Raw genomic sequence first — 24730 nt, 5'->3', positions numbered from 1 at the left:
ATCAGTTTGAGAGACCCGTGCCTAGAATTTTACAATAATTTTGGAAACACTAGAAAAGTTTTGCTTAGAATCAAATTTATTAAGAAAAAGAAAGTCTCAAAATCAAATACAGAAGTTACATTTCCTCTACATATTATTATATGATTCAAAGACATTATTTTGATTAATATGATAGATAAGCAGGTTCCCTTGTATGACCATAAATCATATTTCTGCCATGAAACTGGAATTCACTGGGGTTCAGCACCTAAAAAAGAATATAAAAACCGTAGTATTAGCATTTGAATATTGCAATATTACAGACATTTTTACAGATATATGACCAGATTCAGGCATAATCGCTCATCTGCAAATTTACAGATGTTTGTGAGTACATAGCGCACCCCAGACTGCGTAAATCTCACAATCCACTCCCCCATCTCAGATCCATATGCAATTCACTCCCCACTAAATGATTTTCTAAGTCTGTGCAAATGAGATAGAATGGCACTGGCACTGACATCACACACCCTTCCTTAAAACACCTGAGCACACCTGTGCTTTTCAGACACTCCAAGAACATTGCAGATTTACGCCCCTAAAAGCTGACTTCCTGTCTGTAAAATTGCCATGGGGTTTGTGAATAGATATTTTTGCTAGATAGACTTTGAATCGCGCATACACGCACTGATCCATACATATGGCGCAGTCATTTGATATTCAAACAGATTTTGAATTTGCACATCAGCAATCAGGTCTAAATAACCCACAGATTGTGTTTCTTGTAATGATGGAACAGCCAGCACCTGTGATATGGAGGATAATGTCATATTAACCACTTCAGTGGTATGCACGGAAATTTTCCAGATTGAGATGCGCTGCCAGAAAGGGTTCTCCTGGAAATTTTGAGGCATGCCATTGATATTTAGGGGTGTGGCAGTGGTATCGCCAGCGGCACAACACTGGTGCACTACAATCTGGCACCAACGCTCCACCCCCCATTGCCTGACCCCCCCTGCCATATGTCATTCACCTTCAATCCTTTCTGTAGCACCTCACAGATGTTTGGGGCCGTTCAAGCACCTGTTTGTTTGGGTGCCCTAACACACGAATGACTGAATGCTATGAGTGGTGGCTACAAGTAATAAGCGACAGGAGCAGCCCCAGGGGAGAAGGGGCTGCTGCAGAAGAACAGTTGACAGCCCTTTCACTGGTGAATATTTCTGGGGCAGAACAACCCTGCCCCGGTAGGCTTGTCCTTCCCCAGGAAAACCCACCACTTAAGGGATTAATCTTGACAACTTTGTGTTAGAGCAACATGGTTTGGAGTTAACACAATTACAGTCTTCCAATACTTTTGTTTATCCAAAGTGAAACAAAAAGCTCTATTGGTATTTTCAAGTATATTACACACATATATGTACATTTTAGATAAGAATATAAATGTTATTCTGCTGATTTAGTTGTGATTTTGTTTGTCATCACAGATCTAAAATTAATACAATTTCAGAAGCGAGCTTTATTATAGTATTTAAGCCATGTACCCCAAAAACTTTTACATTGTTATTTCAGACCCAAAGCAAATGAATAGACTTTGTGGATATTAAGACTAATATTTTACACATACTCTCAGATGAGTTTTATTTCATAAATAGTATTATATTGTAGTTCTGCCTTCAACTACCATCTAGGACAAGTCTTTATTTTGGTGTCCTATATTTAGGGCATTCTCAGTTGCAATGGTTATAACAAAGCAGTTTTGGAATCAATCCAATAGAATAAATATTTTTTCTAATCCATTTTATTTTCCAGCGGTAAGCTAATTTATGTCACTACCCTAAGCTGGCTATTTTACCTTCATCAATTCAAAGGAGTAAATTTACTATGATGGGAGTTCTATTGAAGATGGAATGTTGCCCATAGTAACCAAACAGATTATATCTATTATCTTCTAGAAGGTGCTAAATAAATAATAAGTAGAATCTGATTGGTGGCTATGGGCACCATCCCTTCTTCAATGGTAATCTTAGTAAATGTATCACATATTGATTATATGAAATGATAAAGCAGGTCTTTCTCATAGAAAACATTAGATGTGCATTTTTATAATGTGTATTTTTATAGATTAGTTACCTCAATTTGCCAGGCCTCCAACCACCGGGAGATTTTGTACCAGACCTCCAACCACTGGGAGATTTTGTACCAGACCTCCAACCACTGGGAGATTTTTTAATAGGCCTCCACTCAACAGGCCTCCACCGGATCCACCCAACACACCACCCAAAAGGCCTCCACCGGATCCACCCAACACACCACCCAAAAGGCCTCCACCGGATTTTCCACCCAATATGCCATCCAACAGGCCTCCACTGGATTTTCCACCCAACAGTCCAGTGACCAGGTTTAATACAACATCAACAAGATTCAGTACAGGTCCCAATGCAGTTTTTCCGATTACTTCAATTACTTGATTGATAGTATCATGTACAAAACTTAAGGAATCCAAATTAAGAGTAGAGCCCTAAAAAAGAAACATATGTTAAAGAATAAATACATTAGAATGTAATCAGATATTATACTAATTATTTTTTCAGTGATGGAAATCCTCCTGTCAACCTCTTTGTGGCTGATAGCTCAGTGGGACAGATGCATAAAGCCAAGAGAAGAGATAAACTGGAGATAAAGTATAGATAAAGTGAAGGAGATAAAACACCAGCCAATGAACTATGGTTGAAAATGACAGTTGGGAGATGATTGGCTGGTGCTTTAACTCCTTTCACCTTATCTCCACTTTATTTTCAGTTTATCTCTTCTCCAGGCTTAATACACCTGCCCAAGTCTGAATGGTATTACAAAGGTACCTTGGTGCGGCAGCATGCACACTGCGGTTACAATGCATGCACAGTCAACCGATAATCACTCAGTTGTGACACCATAAAAGTTCTGACTGCACCAGAATCCGGCCCATTGTAATCAACAAGTGTTACAATAACAAATATTACATGGTTAGTCTTGCATTATTTATTACAGTCTTTGGTCTTGAATTTTTGTTCTTTTGCCTAATTATTAGACCAAATGTTAATATTATTTTAATGTAAACTAAATGAAATTATTTTATCTTAGATTCCCTATTTCCCTTCTCACATTTACTGAAGTATTCAGTTCATTACTTCAATTTCTGTGTTTCATATCGTATCGTATTATTGCAGCCTTGTTTGAATTTGTTTTTTTTCCAATGTTCATCATTTCTTCTATTTCTCTCATGTTGTTGCTTAAGGTGCCTACACACGGGGGGAGATATATTGCTAGCAATCTATTGCTTGCAATAGATTGCTGAGCAATATATTGCTCAGTGTCTCCTTATTATCAGCGACCAGAGATGGTCGCTGATGAAAAAGAACCTTTGCTGGGGGAGCCGCAGAGGTAATTAGCTGGTTGCAGGAGCAAGCTCCTGCGACCAGCGATTACAATGGTGCAGAAAACGGGAGCGCGCACCCGGCTATTTATCGCCGGGGCACACTTCCATCACTGGCAATATGGTCACCTGCGCCATATTCCCAGCGATTATAGCCCCTATCGCCCCCGTGTGTACACAACATTATTGTTACATTGGTAAGGTTTTTTTAATAGAGATTATCTGTTCGTATAACCTGACATCCGATTGTGCCCAAATTTCAATCCGATATGCGGCTAATTTTTTTCTTGACTAGCTCGGATGCCATATTGAGGCAAAACATAATCACAGCATTAAATTCTCATGGGTTTTGGATTGCATGGAAAGATTCCATGGTGGCGCCATTTCACTCCAGTTGAGGCATACTGCACTGTGCTCTGCTGCCTATCCACAACTTAGTGGCTGCGCTGTGAGGAAGTGGCACATTTATAATGGGTACAATGTGCACATGTATCGTAATACAAATAAATCTACATAGAGTTTGTAATGTTCTATATAATCACAATAACAGAAAGGAAAAATAAAATAAGTTTGACCGTTTGAAGAAACATACTGCATAAAATTCTGTAAATGGAATAAAAAAAAATCAATATATGAAGCTTCTCATCACACATGGTCTATGAAAAGCCCCATATAGTACAGCATATCAGCACATACCACATTGATGTACTGTAGCATTGCTTTGTCCTCAAGCCACTGCTCATTCTGTGCTCTAACCACCATCATCACACCATATGGTGCTCACTAATAGATCTGGTAAATACAGTTATTCTGTGGCTATTAAATTACATTTTTAAAAGGGGGTTGTAGCACAACACATATACATGTGAGGTTTTGATGGTAGACAATACCTGTAATATACTGTACTCTCCCATTGCATAGTGTGAATAGTAAAAAAAAGGAAGTAATTAAAAATATATATATTGTTTTTATCTTATAAATAACACACACATACACTTTCATATACACAAGAGCACAAACAAATCCTTTTTTTTTACCAGAAGTTTGCTAGTTTTTCCTAGCAGTGTCTTAAGAAGTAGCCCAAGTTGTGCAAGAAGTCCTTCCTGCAAGTAAAACAAGCATAAGAATTAGGAAATAGAAGTACATATAGTTATTATTATTATTATAATTATTATTATTATTATTAGTAGTAGTAGTAGTAGTAGCTGTAGTAGTAGTTGTAGTAGTAGTAGTAGTAGTAGTATTAGTAGCCGTGGTAGTAGTTGTTGTAGTAGTAGTAGTAGTAGTAGTAGTAGTATTAGTAGCTGTAGTAGTAGTAGCTGTAGTAGTAGTTGTAGTAGTAGTAGTAGTATTAGTAGCTGTAGTAGCTGTAGTAGTAGTAGTAGAAGTAGTAGTATTAGTAGCTGTAGTAGTAGTTGTTGTAGTAGTAGTAGTAGTAGTAGTAGTAGTAGTAGTAGTAGTAGTAGAAGACATTGCTGTGTAAATTAACTAAGATGGCAGTTCCATTGAAGATGGGATATTGCTCATAGCAACCAATGAGATACTACTTATTTATTTAATACCTTCAAGAAGATAATAAATACAATATGATTTTCTGCTTTGGGTAACATCCCATCTTCAAAAGAACTCCCATCTTAGTAAATTTACCCAGCAATGTCTACTACTACTACTGCTACTGCAGGAACAATTTTGAATATTGAATGGGCATTTCTTCATACTTATTCAATCCCATTCTTGGCCGGGACTCACAGATTGTCAAATTTATGAATGGACAAATTTAGCTGAGTGCCACTTTTTCAGATAAAAATTATGGCTGCAGCCAAATGTATGAATTAAAAGACCATTGATAGAACTCAGCCTCATTTCTCCATAGACTTCATTAGGATTGGCAAATTTATGACCATTCGTATCTGGCAATTAGACCGCCTTGTGCCATTCATGTTTGCTGAAGCATGCACTTTAAGAAGGTGAATATATATATATATATATATATATATATATATACATACATACATACATACATATATATATATATATATATATATATATATATATATATATATATATATATATATATATATATATATATATATATATATATATATATATATATATATATATATATATATATATATATATATATATATATATATATATATATATATATAGCATGGGGTCTCTGCTACAAGTATAACCAGCCACAGTCCTGGTTCCTGAAATACTGGGAATTTTTTTTATAGATTTCCCCTATATTTCCATGTAACTGATGGAAATCCCACTGATGGAAGCCACAAATGGCTGCCTAGGAACTGTGCCACATAGCCATATGTACCCTGTGTCTCCCCTGTCTCACACACTGCATAGCAACCTAAAACTGTACCGTCCCTGCTTAACAGTTACTTACCTGGCTGTTTGCAATGACCAGTGGCGCCACTGTTGACTGCCTAGGCACTGTGCAAACAAGCGGGTAGGTGTTCCCTGTGTGATAACTGTACTGTCTCTGGTTAAATTGTTACCTACCTGGCTATAGCAGTGACCAGTGGTGCCGCTGTTGGCTGCCTAGATGCTGTGCAGCTCAGTGAATATATGTTCCCTGCGTCTACTATCCCCAGGGCACTTTGAGCGTATAACTATATGTGTTATGTATATCTGTACTGTCACTGTTTAACTGTTACCTAAATGGCTGTTGCACAGCAATCCAAATAAAATTCCTAGTGTACACAAGTATACCTGGCCAATAAAGCTGATTCTGATGTCAGTCAATTTGTATCCTCTCAGCCAATCAGCTGCAAGTTTCAGAGGAGCTCTGCCAGTGATTATTTGGCCACATCTCATTGAAGTTAATTTTACGAAAACAACATTTATCCTCTATGGTGGTTCATATCATAGGAGTCAATGTTATGAAAAGAACATTGACTCCTATGATGGGAACCAGCAAATCAGTCTAACCGCAAAGTTAATTTGAGGTATCCCCAAGGTTAATAAGCGTCACTCTGGAGCTTGCAGCTGATTAGCTGAAGGGATTCCCATTGACTGGTGTTTGTGTGATCCTTTTCAATTAAGCTGAGAAGCAGCATTCTAAATGGATTGGGTCATGTATTTTTTTTAACCCTGTGGATGCCTACATGGAACATTGAGGACTGACTTACTCTGGGTTTTGTGGAGTATATTTTGCAGATCGCTATGGAGACCTATAGGACAAGGGAACTTATTCTTGTGGGAACATAGGTAAGTACAGTATGTGTGTAAATATGTATGTATGAGTGCATGTATGTAAATAAATGTATGTAAATAAAACTTTACTTTCACTATGTTTGTGGTTTTTATTATAGACATTACTTAACTTGCTTTTTACACTTTAAAAGCCCAAACCCAACATCCACCACCCTGGGGTGCTGGGGATAGCTCTGGCCCTTGGGTGCCCTGGGGGGGGGGTTAGGTGTTCCCCCCAGGGACCCCAGCCAGGGCTGACCAGTCAGTGGTTTCCCCTGGAACTGCCAGGGGACCTATATAAAAGTGTTCTCTGGCTGTGGCATTAACCTACTGACTGTTGGTGCCCAGGGCATATTTATAATTTGCAGGGGACCCCTACTTCTTTTTCACCAGTTTTTTTGGAACCAGGACATGTCCAAGAGTCCGGTTTTGATTTTTAAAATATGTGAATTTTTAAAATATACGTTTTTATAATATACATAATTTTTTCCCTGTATTTTGGAAATCAGAACTGCTTATGCTCAAGATGGTGGACCCCAATCTGCTTTTTTAACCCTTTTATTTTTACCCATAGAAGTATTGAGAAGTTGGGTCCATTTGCCGAATTCTCAGTTTCAAAAAACTGGCAATTCTGTCCAATCCCATTCATAACCATTCGTATTTTGCTGAAAGCTAAACTGCTTTCAGGGATTATGCTTTTGCTGTCTGGAGAAGGTAAAGCAAATCCCTGTTAATCAGCAGCTTGTGCTGGTTTATGGGGGCTATAAGGATAGACCTGGGCATGACTATTACCCCTGTAGTGCTGCGTACACACATAATGCCCCCACTATTGCCGCTTACACACATAATGCCCCCTGTAGTGCTACTTACACATAATGCCCACTGTATATATTTCATGAATACACTGTATTTTTTTACAGTACATCTATCCATGATTGGAGACCCCTCTATTCAGTTTTGTGGGCTCCAGAAGCATAAACAAATTATGATGGTTGTTTGAGACTGGTAAAATAAAAATAATCAGAATGGAACACAATGGACTGGTGGCATGCAAAAGGGTGGGTTGTCCTAAGGAAATCTGAGCCCATATGAACATAATTATGAAGACAATGGAGATATCCTCCATTTGCATTAAGTACAATATCCACAATGGACTGGTGATTGGGGGAGAAGGGGGTGATAGCATTAGGGACCAGCTTACTACAGAGGAAGATAAGTGAGGGAGATGAAAGTCAAATAAACTCAGCAAGTCAATTGTCTACGGAGCAGGACGCAATGTAGCCCAATGGACAACGTTGCAGAGCTGCTCTTGAAACACCCACAGTGTTTCAAGAGCAATTGGTGTTTGAAGTTCAGTGCGGGTGCTAATGGCCGCACTCTCTCCCATAGAGGATTGTATGTGACTGGGGCTTGGAGTTAAGGGGTGGGGACAGTGCAGCTCCTCTGCGGCATCAGATTGGAAGGACCCGCATGTTACAGCACCATGGCATCATGACTCTCAGCAGGATCAAACCAAGTGATGAGTAACCGGGTGGATACTTGGGATATTTATTGTCTGTTCCAACGCTGTGGCAGAGCAGACATAATACAAAGAAAATGAGTTGCATGTTTTCTTTTGTGCCCATTGATCCTTGGGGCCCCATGACCCTTGGGGCCCGGCTCAGACATTCCCCTTGACCCCCTGTCGCTGACCCTGTCTGCTGCATTCTGTAATACACCTCTAACCTCTCAAATTATTTAGATACAATCACCCTAATCATTTGTTTATTGTCATTGTATATAACTTGTGTTTTGTCATGATCCCTTCAATTGATAGCCCATTATAACCAACAAATTAGCAATATAATTAGATATAATATTATGTGGCATTTGAAAATATAAAAAAAATTGTGGCAGTTATTATTTAGTCTCTAGACAAAAAGAATTGCCATGGGATTCTAGTCAGCATGCTGGTGGTTACCCAGCACTATTTAGAGGACCGCCACCGGAACTCCAACACTTCTCACAATTTTGGTACTGGGATTACAAATATCAGCATCCTGATAGTTATAAACTGTGGTGGTAAGGGTTAGGGCCTGTGTGTAGGAAGAGGGGGTACATGTAACCATTGTAGTAGGGTTAGGGTTATACTGTAGTGTTGGAAGTTATGGTAAGGCCCTAAGAGGGTATGCTTAAGAATAGGCTGGGGGGGGGGCGGGGCCACGACGGCGTGTGAGTGAGGGAGGTTGATGTGCTCTCCAGCGCCCATATCCTCTAGATAGCGGACTCTCCCCGAATCCCCCACCGATATACCTACCTGCCTTGCTGGACGCTGGGCTGCCTTCCGGTGGTGTGCGCTAGCGGTATCTTGCTGAGACGGGCGGCTGGACTACAATACTCCGCCGCGTGAGGTCTGCCTGTGTTCCCGTGATCCGTCCCGGCGCTCCAGAGTGACGCAGATCCGGCTGCTGTAGGAGAACGCGACGCCGCAACTCGAGGCAGCGCGCTGTGACCCAGACCCGGGTGCAGCGAATACGGAGGGCTAAGACACTGTTGACATTGGCGGTGTCTGGGCACGGTCCGCTGGCCGCAAATTGGGGGGATACCCTGCACCTACGCTGGATGAAACAGCGGGATAGCGGCAGTTGGCATAGATACATCCCTCCCTGCAGGGACTGGACTGGCAATTCTTGATGAACTATAGCCACGAGCTATAGCCAGGAGTGAACGGCAGGCAGCAACATCCAGCATATGCAGCAAGAAACGGTCTGCATAAAAGCCTAAGAGACTTGCTTCCCTGATCTGCAATCCGGGTAAGTCCACACACACCTATCCTTTAACCCGTTTCCAGTTGGGGAACTAAATACCTGCCTGTGACACAGTGATACCGATGTGCTCCAACTCTGTATAGAGAGAGCTGACTATACTATAAAATACAGGTGGGCATGAGTAACCATATTGAGTATTAAACCCGGGTGTGTGTGGTGAAGAATCTTTACCTGAATTTGTACCTGCCTACCTGAAATATATCCCTGTCGGGTCTCATCCAGTCGAACGCAGCCGCTGCTGTCCTATAGCTAGATTCCAAATCTACACTACACCATTTAATAACTCGTGGTGATGGGTAAATCCTCACAAAGTGCCGCAGCTACGCGGTTGGAAAAGTTCGCCCGAACACAGACACAAGGTTTGCCTGCGTCACGTGACCCTACCCCACAGAGCACCCCTACTAAGGGCAGCAGTAGTCCCCAGCAGAATGAGGTTACCCTGACGCAGCTTCTTGAAGCAATTAATGCATCAGAAACCCGTTTAACAGTACAGATAAATAAGGTGCAATCTGATATTACATTAATCCGTGATGACATACAGAAGGTGCGGGATAGAGTGACTGAGGCTGAGTCAAGGATTTCGGGAATTGAGGACTGTGTCACTCCTATGCAGGCCCAGGTTAAGATCCTGGTGGATAGGATGCAGGAGCTGCGTAATAAAATAACCGATATGGAAGGTCGATCCCGTCGGAACAACATACGTTTTGTTGGCCTTGATGAGCGGGCTGAGGGCAAGGCACCTGAGAAGTTTATCGAGGACTGGCTCACGCAAACATTTGGTAGTAAAGCCCTCTCCTCCCAATTCTCGGTGGAAAGGGCCCATCGAATCCCAGCTAAACCCCCAATCCCTGGTGCTCCCCCCCGCACATTAATTGCAAGAATATTACTTTCCAAAGATCGTGACACCATCCTGAGACTTGCTAGGGAAATGGGGGATCTGAAATATGATGGAAAGAAGGTCTCTGTCTTTCCGGACCTGCCTTATGAAGTTCAGAAGGACAGGGCACGATTCCGGGATGTGAAAGCCAGACTGCGTGAACTGAACTTTAAATATTCAATGATTTATCCCGCTAAATTCCGTGTTGTTGCTGAGGATGAGGTCAAATTTTTTTCTACCCCAACCGAAGTGGCGGTCTGGCTCGATAGGGCATTCCCCACCAAAATGCAAATGGCACGGGATTGATGTAGAATCGTAGATGAATGATATTTTTCCTTTTTTTTTTTTTTTTTTTTTTTTTTTTGTGCTGTTCAATACGGGTCAACGATGTATTGTTTTTGAATTCTTGATACACATCTATGTACTGTACTATGCACTTGTATATCAGGACCGGTGGGAGAAGGGGGGGAAGGGGTCCTGGATACATAAATCATTATTAGATGGCGCTGGAGAGCCACACACGTCTTGAGAGGGTTCCTGATAAGACTGCCCCTTAAGGTCGGGTTTAGGGTTAATTTGGGTTTTTTCTTTTGGTGGATGGGAGGGGTTAGTGAAAGTATGCCTAAGGGGATAGGTGATACAGGGTGGGGGAGGGAAGGGTATATGTTGTATGGTGTATGTCAAGGTGTACTGAAATATCATTTAAGACAAGGAGGCGCTGTAGAGATGGGAGGCACATATTATGGGACGATAAATGCTCCGGTTGGTTTGGGAGGTATCCCGTTTCTCCAGCAAATACATGTAACTAGATGCAAATACTTGTCCACTTATGCAATGCTGGTAAAATTAAAAAAAGGCTAGGTCATGGTTGGGTTCTTGACGTGGAACGTGAGAGGCCTCAACGAAAAGATAAAGCGCTCTTTGGTGCTTAAACAGTGCCGGACCGCCTCGGCAGATGTCATCTGTCTCCAGGAGACGCATATCTCTGGGGACAGAGTGGCGTCTCTGCAGCGGTCATGGATAGGAAGAGCCTTCCACTCACAGTTCTCATCATCCGCCCGTGGGGTATCAATTATTATAAAAAAAAACATCCCCTTTGAGCTCTTAGCGTCCGAAATTGATCCGAGGGGTCGTTATGTATTTTTGGATGGGATGCTGGAATCCATTCGATACTGTATTCTTGCTGTCTACATCCCTCCACCGTTCACACTTGAGGTATTAAGATTGGCGGTCAACTTTGCCGCAGCTCGCCCGGACTGCTATACTATCTGTCTAGGAGACTTTAATGCATTAATGAATGGTGGGATAGATAGATTGAATAGCAAAGTAAGTGACCCTGGAAAAAAATCTAAACTGGCTCAGTTTGTGTCCGAATTTGGTTGGTGGGATGTGTGGCGAGAGAGGCACCCAAACCTAAATCAATACTCATTCTACTCGCCCCCACATAATTCATTTTCCAGAATAGATAATATTTTCGTTTCTAAAAATTTACTGGTTAAAGTGAAGTCTGTGGAATACATGCCACGAGGAATATCGGACCACTCGCCAATCTCGATGCAGCTAGACCCAGCTGGCAATTCGGGTGCCAAGCTGTGGAGACTTCATCCATCGTGGCTCCCCCATTGTGGTGACGGGGGGGAGTGGCAACCACTTATTGAGGGGTTCTTTGGGGACAATGCACAGTCCGCCAAATCGTCCATAGTCTGGGATTCATCAAAGGCTTATATACGAGGGATATGTATAAAAAAAATTGCTTGTGTAAAGCGGAAGCTCCGCGAAACAGCTTTGGGGCTGGAAAATCAAATGACACTCAAGGAACAGAAATTCCTGAGAGAACATACAGATGGTGCAAAAAAAGAGTGGCTAGACGCTCAGCGGTCATGGGTCGAGCATTTACAAATAATGATGGCCCATAAAGTCTTAACTGACTCACATAAATTCTATATGAATATCGATAAGGCCGGTAAATACATGGCCTTTTTGTCTAAACTAGATAAGCCATCAACTATTGTCACCAAGCTAAGATTAAACGCAGGAGCTATTGTCACCTCTGCTCCAGATATATCTGCAGCGTTCTGTGAACACTTTACCCAAGTATATAGCACGAAGCTGGCCCTCGACGAACGACATATTGCAAAATACTTAAATAGTATTAAACATCCTGCTTTATCCTTTGGAGACAGGGAAATCTTGGATGCACCCTTTACCATTGAAGAGGTGACTGCGGCAATTAAATCCCTCCCAACGGGGAAAGCTTCTGGGGTGGATGGTCTCCCCAGCGAGCTGTATAAGAAGTTCTCTGATATCCTCGCCCCAAAGCTGTTACAATTTTATGAGGAAATGGAATCAGAAGGCCAACTGTCTGGTTCAATGACCGAGGCCATCATAACCGTCATCTTAAAGGAAGGGAAAGACCCAGACGTGGTTGACTCTTACAGACCAATTTCTCTGATCACGACGGACGCAAAAATATTTGCTAAAGTGCTTGTTAACAGGCTGAACAATGTGATAGGGAAGATTATACACCCAGATCAGGTGGGATTTATGAGCGGGAAATCTACCTGTATCAATCTTCGTAGGCTATATATGTTCTTGCAGATGGCAGAGGTGAATGGCGCGAGTGCTGCTGTGGCCTCATTCGATGCCAACAAAGCATTCGATTCTATTGAATGGCTGTATCTAAGACAGGTGTTAATAGCCTTTGGAGTGGGCCCTAGGTTCATCAACTGGGTATTTCTTTTATATCAGCTACCAACAGCTAGAGTCCTAATCAATAGCTATCTCTCGGATCCGATCCCACTCTTTAGGGGCACCCGACAGGGGTGTCCCCTTTCACCTTTATTATTTGCAATTGCCATTGAGCCAATAGCCTGTAAGCTGCGGTCAGGTCTGGGTTTAGATGGTGGATATCAGGGAGGGTCTAACAATATCGTCTCGCTATACGCGGACGATCTATTAGTGGGAATGACGGATTATGCTAACCATCTGCCCGTAGTCATAGACAGTATGAAAGAGTTTGGATTATATTCGGGGTTGACGATTAACTATAACAAATCACAATTTCTAGTGACACGCACTGCAAGGGTCAACAATGATAGATTGAACGATAGCTGTTGCCTTCCCCAGGTCGAAAAATTTAGGTACTTGGGAATAGTTGTCTCTGCAAACCCAGCGGAGTTTATCCAACTCAACATAGATCCCATCATTGAAGCTGCTAGAAGCAGGTGTAAAAATTGGCAGAGGCTCCCATTAACCCTGATAGGGCGTATTAACTTGGTAAAGATGGTACTTCTACCTAAGTTCTTATATGTCTTAATGAACTCTTCCATCTTTATCAAGGAAAATACTTTTCGTAAAATCAATCAAGTGATCCTATCTTTTGTGTGGAGGAATAGAGTGTCACGAATCAGAATGTCTCTACTATGTAAAGAGAGGAATCAAGGTGGCTTCGCGATGCCCAATCTAAAAATGTACTATTATGCATCCCAGTTAGCCCAAATTTCAAATTGGTTGAATGATAATGAGTACCTCGCGGAGCTAGCTGGATACATTGACACTCTATTTCCCGGACACTCTCCACTGCAGGCTTTATTAAAGCAGAATGGATATCAAGATCTACCCCCTTACATTAAGCAAATGCGTTGTATATGGAAATGGGTTCATAAAAAGATAGAATACTTAGGTGCAGATCCCGACACATTTCTTTTTTCTATTCCCTCGTATGCTGGCTTAAATGAAAGTCAGGGAAGGAGAGTCTGGGGACAATACGGAGTAAACTCTGTTGGGCAGGTTTTCACTGGCAGGGAATTGAAACAGTATTCTCAGCTGCAATCCGAATATGCATTGCCAAAAAACATGTTTTATAGATATTTGCAGCTGAGAAATGCTGCATCACAACAACGTAGGCATAATCCTGTTACAGTGGTAGAGTCTCCTTTAAAGAAATTTCTTAGGGCACTGGGGAAGAACAAGACATTATCAAAATGCTACAAATATCTCATGGCCAATACCCAAAAAGATGATTCAAATGCAGTTGCACGGAGATGGCTGATTAATATTCCCGAACTTAATGATGAAAATTGGCGACAGGCCTTAAATGCCCCCTGCTTGGCAACGAATTCGCTAAGAATTCAACAAGTCCAACTGAACATCTTACATCAAACATACTTAACCCCGAATAAGATTAAAAGATTCTCGCAGAGTGGTAATGGACACTGCCCAAAATGTTTCTTGCCAGACTGCGATTTCTGGCACCTAATCTGGGCATGTAGAGTATTGAAGGTATTCTGGAAAGAAGTATGCGATGTGTTGGTAGACATTGGCTTGGGATCACAAAACCTTTCTGCACTATCGATAATCCTCGGGGTGTGGCCAAGGGATACCCCAAAGGGGTTTAAGCGGCTTTTAATAAACCTGTGTGCTATTGCTAAAGTTGTGATCGCCCGGTGCTGGATGGCAAAAAAAGGGCCAACCCTATAAGAATGGATCGCAGTAGTTAATTACAATATGGCTCATGAGAAATTTGTGCACCTCTCTAGGAACTCTATTGATGGGTTCTTTGATATATGGGCGATATGGTATTACTCGAAATACTGTAACTTAAAAAGTATATGAACTCAGACCCCTATATAAAGAATGGGGCTCCCGCTCTTTCCTTTCTTTTTTTTTTTTTTTTTTTCTCTCTTTTTTTTTTTTTTCTTTCGTGTGTGAACACGGATATTAGAAGGATCGGCATTACTTGCACTTTATAATCTGTACAAAGATTACATTAATGAACTAATATACACAGCCATGGCCCTTTGTGGGGTGCTGGTTAGGGATGCACTTTACAACTTATATAAGGATTACACTTATGAATTAATACATACATGTACACAGCTATGTTGTTTTTTTTTTTCTTTTTTTTTTTTTTTTTTTTTTTTTTTTTTTGTGTGAACACGGATATTAGAAGGATTGGCACTACTTCACACTTTATAAACTATATAAAGATTACATTAATGAATTAATATACATAGCCATGGCCTTTGTTGGGTACTGGTTATGGAGAGCTGTAAAAGTAAAAAGATAGGGGTAGTGGGAACACAGGGTAGGAAAGTGGAGGGAGGGGGTGGGTTGGGGGGGGGTGGGATGGAGGCGGGAATAGGGAATTAGAGGAAATTAAGAACTGGATAGAGATATAAGTGGTTCACGCGGAAATAGGCCATCACTGGGTAAAAGAATAGTATATGAATTGGTAAAGGTCTAGTATGACACACGACTTAATAACGCTTATTTGGGTACGTATAAATAAATATATTTAAAATATGTAACAAAGCGACACACACGGCTAGAAGGAGATAATAGTATAACACATAAATTTTATGTACCTTTTTCTTTTTGTTTTTTTTGTTGAGAACACTGATCCTAGAATGATTGGCATCACTTTGCACTTTATAACTTATATAAGGACTACACCTATGAATTAATACATACATATACACAGTTATGGTTTTTTTTTTTTTTTTTTTATCTTTTTTTTTTTTTTTTTTTTTTTTCCTCTCCCTCTTTACAGTCCTTTACTCCCCTCCCCTCCCCCCAGTTCTTTGTTGTGCCTGAGAGTAGATTAAATGCCTGGAGAGGCGATATGACTGTGGGTCTCTCAGATAAACGCCAGCATATAGAATATCTTCCTGACGGCTTTTATAGTTCCCATATAACCATACTACATATGTCTTGGTACTCACTGAAAAACTATGTGATAAAACTGTACGCCTGTATATGTCTTTTTTCTTTTTGTTCTTTTTTGTCTTTGTTACCTTATTATGTTTGTTTATATGTAAGTATGTCTCCCTTTTTTGTGATGAATTAAAAAAAGCCTTAATAAAGAATTATTAAAAAAAAAAAAAAGAATAGGCTGGGGGGGGGGGGGGGTTATAGCCAGGATTAGACACTAATGGGGAAGGGAGATTTAGAGTTAGTATGCAGGTAGGGAGGGTTAGATTGGGTTAATATATATAGGTGTTGGAATCCCGACCAGATGTCATTGTCAGTCTTCTGGTTGATGGCTTTCCAAGCCCTGGGATCTCAATATCCTTTTTAACATACAGTAGTTTCATGTATACTACATGATGTTCATACTGTATAGTCACTAATCATTTTGTGTTTATTTATCAATGCAGCCAATTAAAGGTAAGTTTAAAGAAAACAAAAACATTTCAAATGGTATGGAGCATTGGTTTAATTAGATAGATGATATGATATAATCATTATCTTTAAATGGGGTCTTTAAATAAATCTTTGGTGGCAATTTTTAAATATTAGGCAAACATTGTACCCACTGATTCACCATATTAATATTTAACTTTATAGTCTAATATGGCTTACAGAATTTTTAGGTAAATAATATTTTTCTAAATAAATAACAAACCATGGAAGCTCTCGTTAACCTACTGTATGTGATGTGGTAAAGTTATAGCTACAGTATCATTGTAATGTACAGTAATGAACAGTTAAAACAATTGTACTGTCAACTTACCACCAATGTAGTAACTGTTCCCAAAAGTGAAGAAATTGGTAATTTTTCTAATAGTTGGTCAATTTGGCCATTCTGGAAACACAAATTAAGTTTAGTATACATTGTTATTATTTATTTTATATTGCATTCATTTTATCAGTAATTTATTTATAATATAACATGGAACTGTAAGTAACTAATGGGAAATAACCTCTGTGAATATATGATACAAGTTACAGTATTTGCTTTAAATGAGAAAAATGAATGCAGAAGCGCCATCAACACTGTTTTTTCCAGTTGCACATTCCAGGAGGTATTCCAGTGACCCTCTATCAACATTGAGGCTGCATGGACTTTTAGACAGTGCCTTGGGACTTTCTAAACCCTTTCTTTGTTTTTTTGTTTTTTTTTTGTATGGCGGCACTGTGAAGATGGCAGAAGCAGTTGTTGCTCCTTACAGTCATTGTACTTGATTTTTTCATACATACAGTAGTGCATCCCATATTCTGTGTACAGCAGCACTTTGAAACACAATAGAATCATTTTCTACTTTTACTGTATGTTGTTATTTAAATGATGGCTATATTCTGCATGTTAATTATTACTATATCATACAATGCTCAAATTCTAGTAAACTAATAACTGGATTCAGTATTGAATTCCGGCGGTCGGGATCCCGGCGTTCAGAATCCCGACGCCGGAATCCCGACAGCCGAAATGCCAACACACTAATTTATTCTCCCTCCAGGGGTGTCGTGGACACCAACGGAGGGAGAAAGTGTCGGCATTTCGGCGGTCAGGATTCCGGCGTCGGGATTCTGAATGCCGGGATCCCGACCGCGGGATGGTAACTGCATCCCCTAATAACTCTATATAGCATATTTACATATACTATTTACACAACCCCCTTGATGCAGTGTCTCTTTCTGCTCTTTGCAAAAGCTAGATAGTAACTATGCATAAACCAACATAAGATAACCCCTGGTATAGGAGGACAATATTACATAAACACAGACGTCTATATTCTTTAGAGAACAATTCAATAGTCACTTGTCACAATATATGGGATGGCACTGAAAACAAATACTAGACATGCTTTTAATTTAATTACAATATTCTTTAATTTATAGATTGGCCTATAGTATATTGGGCACTTGTAAAATAAATATTTTGTAAATATTTTTTTATTTAGTTTGTTTAAAGATTAGTTCCTTTTTATGTTGAGAGTATGTTCTTTAATTTTTATTATTATTATTATTATTATTATTATTATTATTATTATTATTATTATTATTATTATTATTATTATTATTATTATATGTATAACACTTACCAATATAAAACCAATAGCCTCCTCTGGTATTTCCTAAAAAATATAAAAACATGAAAATTATTACATTTGGATAATCTTTTAAAAAATGAATGATTTTTGTTAGCCAATTGTGTCAACGTTTACACAATTTGCACATATTTCTATCAATTTTGTAGTCACACTAAAATAATTGTAATACAATTAGTAGTATAAAGATAATACTTCTATATTGCTTATGGGGACACTTGCAATTTATGTATGGTGTACTAGAGTTATGGCCAATGATAGCTATACTAATGGTAGCTGGTCAATTAAAATCAACATTATAAACAAATCACTAGTTTAGCCATTGAAGGTCAAGTTCTTCCCATATGCAGACTCCTGCCACCAGGCTAGGATCAACAATCATTTCTTAACATCGAGTTCTTACATAGATGGTGTGCCATCATCAATGGCATTGAAATAATAATAATGTACATGTTAATGGTTTGAAGAGCCATCAATGGTTATATTTTTTTATAAAAATATAAAAACATATAAAGGTCACACACTACTACTTAAATATATTAGAAAACTGCTAATACTCATACATGGCACATAAAACACTGGTTGCTGGAGTTCTGTTATTGTAAGTATTAATGGCACCAGCTGCTCCTCATTGCATCTGCCAGGTCTGTAACACTGGGGGCAAGCTGGATTGACTGGCAGGTGCTCCTCTTTGCAGCTGCAAATACAGTAGGAGGATCTCAAGAAATAGAGGGGTCAGGAAGTCCCCTTGAGATGCACAGTATTGCATTATCTTACAGTAAACAACAAGTAGATCTCATTAGATGCTACCATGTCAGGAACATGCTTAAATGCCATCCAGCTTACTGTAGCGTTTTGTTATTTATCAGTTATTTTTTAGACTTCACATGTGCATTATGCAAAATAAACAATGCATGTAAAAGTTACTAAATTAATGTTAATTCTAAGCATTCTATGATTTGTAGCATTGGATAATACTGTATATTACCACCAAAGCCAGTGCAAGGTTTTATGGCACTCTAGGCAAAACTTCAGCTTACTGCTCCCACCACCCACACACCAACGTTGACATTTCATAAGTTGGGTGAAAAGTGTGGAGGTGATGTTTTAGAGGTCCCACACCTGCCATTTGCTTTAAGTTTGACAAGGATGTATCTCTGAGTCAGGTATGGTATATGTTACCGACGGTCAGGATTCCGATGTTCGTTTCTCCAACATCAGAGTCCCGACTGTCATAGAGCCTGAGCTGTGGGCTCAGTAGCAAGCTGTGCTTGCTGTCTATTCTATTCTCCCTCTGTATGGGTCGTGGACCCCCATGTGGGAAAATAGAACGTGGAAGTCAGGGCTATGACTGTCGGCTTACAACCTATTGGGATTCCGAGGTCAGAGAAATGACTGTCAAAATCCCGACTGTCAGTCAATCATCCTGCACTCCTCAGAGTCATACTTAATTTTGTGATACTCTGACTCTGGTGCCGCCCAGATTCTAGAGCCCCTAGGCAGTTGCTATCTGCCTAAGTGGCCTTGATTGCCACTAAATAAAGATAACTAGCAAAGACCGTAACAATAGATAAAAATAAACATAACATGTTAGAATCTGTAAAATAACACCATTTAACATTACATTTAAATTCAATATTTTATAGAACTACAGACATTGTTTTCTTGTGTAATTCATGAAAAAAAAATGTTTTATATATGTATATAAAAAGAACCTTACCAAGAGACGTAAAAGCTGTGGCAGTGGATATTGCAACTCAAGGGATAATAATTTCTGGTGAAAAAACAAAAACAAAATATAAAAATGACAATATACTGTACAGTGTTTTTTTAAACTTTTGAGATAAAGTTTAATATGATGATATGTATTTTTTAAGTTTCTTCATGTACTGATTTTATTATTCCAACAAAAGTATTACTGTATCTGGGAAAATATAGAATTTATACTTTATATGTTGAAATGACAATATGATCTAATATACAATGTGCATATGACATATTAAATCATACTGTATATGTTGCATTAATTTTTAGGTGTATCTTCTACAAAACATTATACATATATGTTATTCTTTAAATTAAATTAACTAAAGAGTATATTACAATTACCAATAAACGGATCAAATCGAAAGCTATACATTTCTGGATTGCCGGTTTCTCAGCTTCAGCGCTGTTCTGCAAATGTAATAAAACATTCTTTCATTACTGTATGCCATATTTGTTATGCATAAATATCCACTCATACCTTAGGTTATACAAGTAAATCAGGTTTTATATAGTATATGTCTTCTGAACATCAAACACACTCTAACACTAAAGGTATACACTAGTACACACTACACAAACCATATCTAGCAACGGTCCTTTTATTGAGATGATCTTGCATCCTGTCCAGGACCGGCATTATCCCACTATGGGGAAGGGGGTATTTGGGAGTCCCCCCTAATACCCATTGCTCTGGTTAGCAGAGCATCAGGGAAGAGACACTGTGCACAGTGTTTTTTTACTGCATAGGGTTGATGTGGGGCATTGACAGCAGCTCTCTCAGCACAGGCCATGCCCCAAAAAAGTGCCAAAAATGGTGGGTGGCCTCACAGAAGTGCCAAAAACATAGGTCAGACCCCCTGATCAAGAAGCCATGCCCCTCATTTGGGAGTGCTACAGATATAGGCCACTCCGCCTGACCATGAAGCCATGCCCCTTATGGTGCACTCTCGTGTCCCTCCTCCACTGCCACTAATGTGGGGGGTATGCACAAACTAAACACACTACAATTATGTGGCTGAACAATGGGAAATCAAGGCATTACCCAGATAGTGGGGGGTGTGGATTATTAAGTCAACTGTGTCTAGGTCGACAGTCAATAGGCTGACCACTATTGGATGATAGGCAGTAGGTCCACACATGAAAAAGGTCCATATGGACTAGGTCAGGGGTCCTCAAGTTACTGCAGAAGGTCCTCACATCACATGGTAGTCATCAGACCGCACATTCACAGCAGCATTGTGGAGGCACACAATGATGTGAGGAGTCTAACAGACAATTGAACAGATTTTTAAGACTCCTTAAATCATTGACTGAGATCAGAGAAGTTATCAGCCTGATGGTCAGCTACATGGAGTCGCAACCCCATGCTGAGAAGGTCGGAACCTTCTTTGGTTTCAGGACACACACTTTGAGAACTGCTGGTCTAGATGGACATTGAGAAAAGGTTGAGACAAGCAAAAGGTTGACATATACTGAAAATAATCAACTAATGAATACATAGTTATTCAGTTTTTTTTTAAATCAGCAATCCCACTTTTGTGTTTATAAATAGCAAATGAAGGGGGTTATTCAATAAGGATATGAAAAGAAAAATCTTTCTCTAAAGGGCAAAACCATGCTTAACTGTTAGACTTGGGTGAGTTATTTTGTTTCAGTGCAGGGAAATACTGGCTGCTTTACTCTTAGGGGTAAATTTACTATGATGGAAGTGCTATTGAAGATGGGATTTTGCCCATAGCAAACATTCAGATTATACTGTTAATCTTATTTATTTTGCACCTTCTAGAAGATAATAGATATATTCTGATTGGTTGCTAAGGGCAACATCCCATCTTCAATAGAACTCCCATCTTAGGAAATGTACCCCTTACACTGCAATATACATTTAATTTTGAACACACCTGAAGATTTTGCTTTTAAGATCCTTCCTGAATAACCACTAAGATATTTATAAGCATGCATCTGAATTTCTCTTAGCTGATAAATTGTAAATAGTTATCTCATTTTCAAAATCTCTCTAAAGAATATTATTGTCATCATTTTTGAACCATGTCTTTATAGCAACAAAAACAACAATTGTTCAATACTGAAAACTTATAGAAGCTTATAGAATGAAGACAACTGACGGGATGGATAATAAATGAATTCAGAAATTGAATACTTGGAAAAGGCATATTGAACAGGAGGAGAGTGCCATCTGAGAATGTATAAATAAAGAGTAAGAAATTATTTCTTCCAAATTTTTAATGAGAATGCAATATCCCTTTTAGAAATATATGATTTTTATCCTGGAATATGTATGAATGCATATAGGTAGTCAGTTTGTGATGTATGTATAAGTTTTATTTTTTTGTATTGTCTTGTAATAGAAATGTTTTTCAAAACATATCTACTGTATGTCTTAAAAATTAATCAAAATCTATAAATAAGAAGAAATATGATTGTCATAATCACAAAGATGTCAACATATTATGCAATGCCCTTCAGAATATTCTGTGACATTGAGGGGTGGGGGTGAGTTGAACAAAGAATATGACAGAACAGAAAGAGATTATATGACTTGTACCATTTGACTGTGGTTGCTATAGTAATTTAAGACATTTTACAGAATTATAATCATTACTAACAACCTTAAGTAACGAACCATGGAAAATGGTAAGTTCCAAGATTCTACTTCATGGGTTTGCTGATTTAAACTTATTTGACAGCTTTACCAATTTTCTTCATTTTGATATTCTGCAATTGTCTGTGCCCTTGAGCCATCCAGAACCTTCCCAGGTGATAGAATTGCATATGATTTATTTCATACTGTCTTTTTTATGTGCATAATATACTGTAAGTCAAGCCATTATTAAACAGCGAGGCTGCACCAGCACCTACTGTAATTCATACCTTAAAGCAATAATAGCAAAAAGCAATTTATGTCAGTTGTAGGTGTATGATAAATAAATAATCTATTAGATACATTTGCAAAATTATTACAATGAGAACAATGAATAATAATCATTTAGCAAATATAGTCTGTATTTTAGAAATGTATTTATATTTTAATAGATTTTGTGACATATCTTAGTATTTTAGCTTTCCATGTTAATATTTACCTGCAACGTTTCATATTTTTCTAATACCCCCTGCAATATTACAGCAACACTGGCAGCAGCTTCTTTCTGAAACAACATAAATGATAGTATTTTTTTTAAATCCCCTGTAACAAAATGGTTATTAAAAATTATCTTTTTTTTCTTGAATAAGCAAATCGTATTATCAATTTCTTACAGTATATGTAATATGTTAAAAGTTTACATCACATGTACCAACATTGGCAATCCCCTGATTACTGCTGTAAAATAAATCATGGTACTTATATGTTAGTTGGGCGTGGGGGTATGAGCATACTAATTAAAGTGGGCGCCCAACTAACATATAAGTACCAAAATCCCTTATTGGAATGTATGAGATATGTTTAAAAAATTTTTTTATTCAATTCATATAATGATTTAATTATAGTAAAGTGATGCAACTATACAAACAGTCGTGCTGGTTATAGTGTTTGTGAACAATTATGGTGTCAAGATTTGAAATACTGTAATGTAAACTATTTTAAAAAAGTTTCTTACACTCAAACCACTCAGTTTTATTTGGTTTCCGGGGATGGTGGCTCCTAAAAAAGAAAAAATAAATAAGCCAAAAATTGCATTTATACAGTAGATTTGGTTATTCAGTAAAACATTTTTCACTCTGCTGTACATAGAGACGAATATAGGTTTTTAGTCAAGTTGCAAATCAATGTGTAGTAGATATGCAGGATCACACTATAGTCGTCTTGTCCCTTCAATTGTATACAGTATCTACAGTATGGGAATGCAACAGTGAAATATATGAAAAAGGTTCTCTGAATAATTTATTTCTGATCCACAAAGATATGGTAGTTAGATAATTAGTATGATACATGCACACATACATACATACATACATACATACATACATACATACATACATACATACATACATAAGTACATAAACATACACTTAAATACATCTTAGTAATAAATCCCCTTAAAAACATATCATTCCAACATCTTATGCATTGGGCCATCCATGGCACCTGCATTGGATAGCATAGCACTGTTTAGGGGCAGTTGAATATAAACTGTACTGCAGTTTTATTGTGTTAACTGTACTGTAGTTGTACTGTAGTTGTATGTTGGAAAACCATCATGTTATGACCTTTGTATTTAATCACACCCTTCTCTTAATCATATTGTTCCACTTATACAAGTGGGACAGTTTGCCTCAGTGATTTCAGCAAAGTAACCTGAGATATGAGGCAGAGTAGCTTAGATGTTTCCACTGACAATAAACTCTAGGATCTATAGGAGATATTGGGTGAAATTTAATAGGATGAGAGATGCAGGAAGTGAGAGACTTGATAAGAAATCCCTAGTATTTTTAAAGCGGCAATCATTTACAGTTCGAAATTAAACTGGTTTTGCAGTGTATATAATTGCAGCTTTAAAAAAAAAATGGAGATTTCCTACCAAATCTCTCAGTTTCTGAATCTCTCCCCCTATTAAATTTGTCCCATTATATTTCTCTTTTGAATCTCATAAGAAATGTATTTTAAATAATCTTTTGCTACATATGGCTGAACTTTTCTGTAATCAAATGAGTTTTATAATAATTATATCTCAAATCAGTTATATTTCAAATCAAACATTAATCAATAAGCATACTTACCCAGGGAACTGGTGAGGCCGAGAAAAACAAGAAAGATGACAGCAATCTTCATGGTGAGAATATGGGTTGTCAAGCGCTTATTCACAATAACAAGTGATAGCTC

The 24730-nt window shown here is 38.6% G+C and overlaps 1 protein-coding gene across 1 annotated transcript; it reads right to left on the bottom strand.

Annotated features, from left to right (window-relative positions):
- Positions 1-136: 136 nt before the first annotated feature.
- On the bottom strand, positions 137-24679 carry LOC146072957 (uncharacterized). The gene is made up of 10 exons (XM_083180129.1): positions 24628-24679; positions 23508-23551; positions 22992-23057; positions 20233-20298; positions 19844-19897; positions 18118-18150; positions 16806-16877; positions 4432-4497; positions 2113-2500; positions 137-247 (listed from the first exon to the last, which is right to left on the bottom strand). Exons 1-9 carry the CDS (start codon positions 24677-24679, stop codon positions 2114-2116), a joined length of 840 nt encoding a protein of 279 aa, XP_083036255.1. The 3' UTR covers positions 137-247; position 2113.
- Positions 24680-24730: the final 51 nt, after the last annotated feature.

The sequence above is a fragment of the Crinia signifera genome, chromosome 4, assembly GCF_055691185.1.
Source record: "Crinia signifera chromosome 4, ASM5569118v1, whole genome shotgun sequence".
Classification (NCBI taxonomy): domain Eukaryota; kingdom Metazoa; phylum Chordata; class Amphibia; order Anura; family Myobatrachidae; genus Crinia; species Crinia signifera.
Note: the sequence above shows the minus strand (reverse complement) of the source record. Positions and strands in the feature narration are given on the sequence as shown.

Bases quoted from the DNA above. Each gene is read 5' to 3' on its own strand.
- LOC146072957 (XM_083180129.1), bottom strand. From the start codon at position 24,679: ATGAAGATTGCTGTCATCTTTCTTGTTTTTCTCGGCCTCACCAGTTCC. The intron at 16,878-18,117 runs GTAAGTGTTATA...TTGTGTTTCCAG, and splicing joins AGGCTATTGGTTTTATATTG to AATGGCCAAATTGACCAACT. The intron at 4,498-16,805 runs GTAAGTTGACAG...TTTTACTTGCAG, and splicing joins GAACAGTTACTACATTGGTG to GAAGGACTTCTTGCACAACT.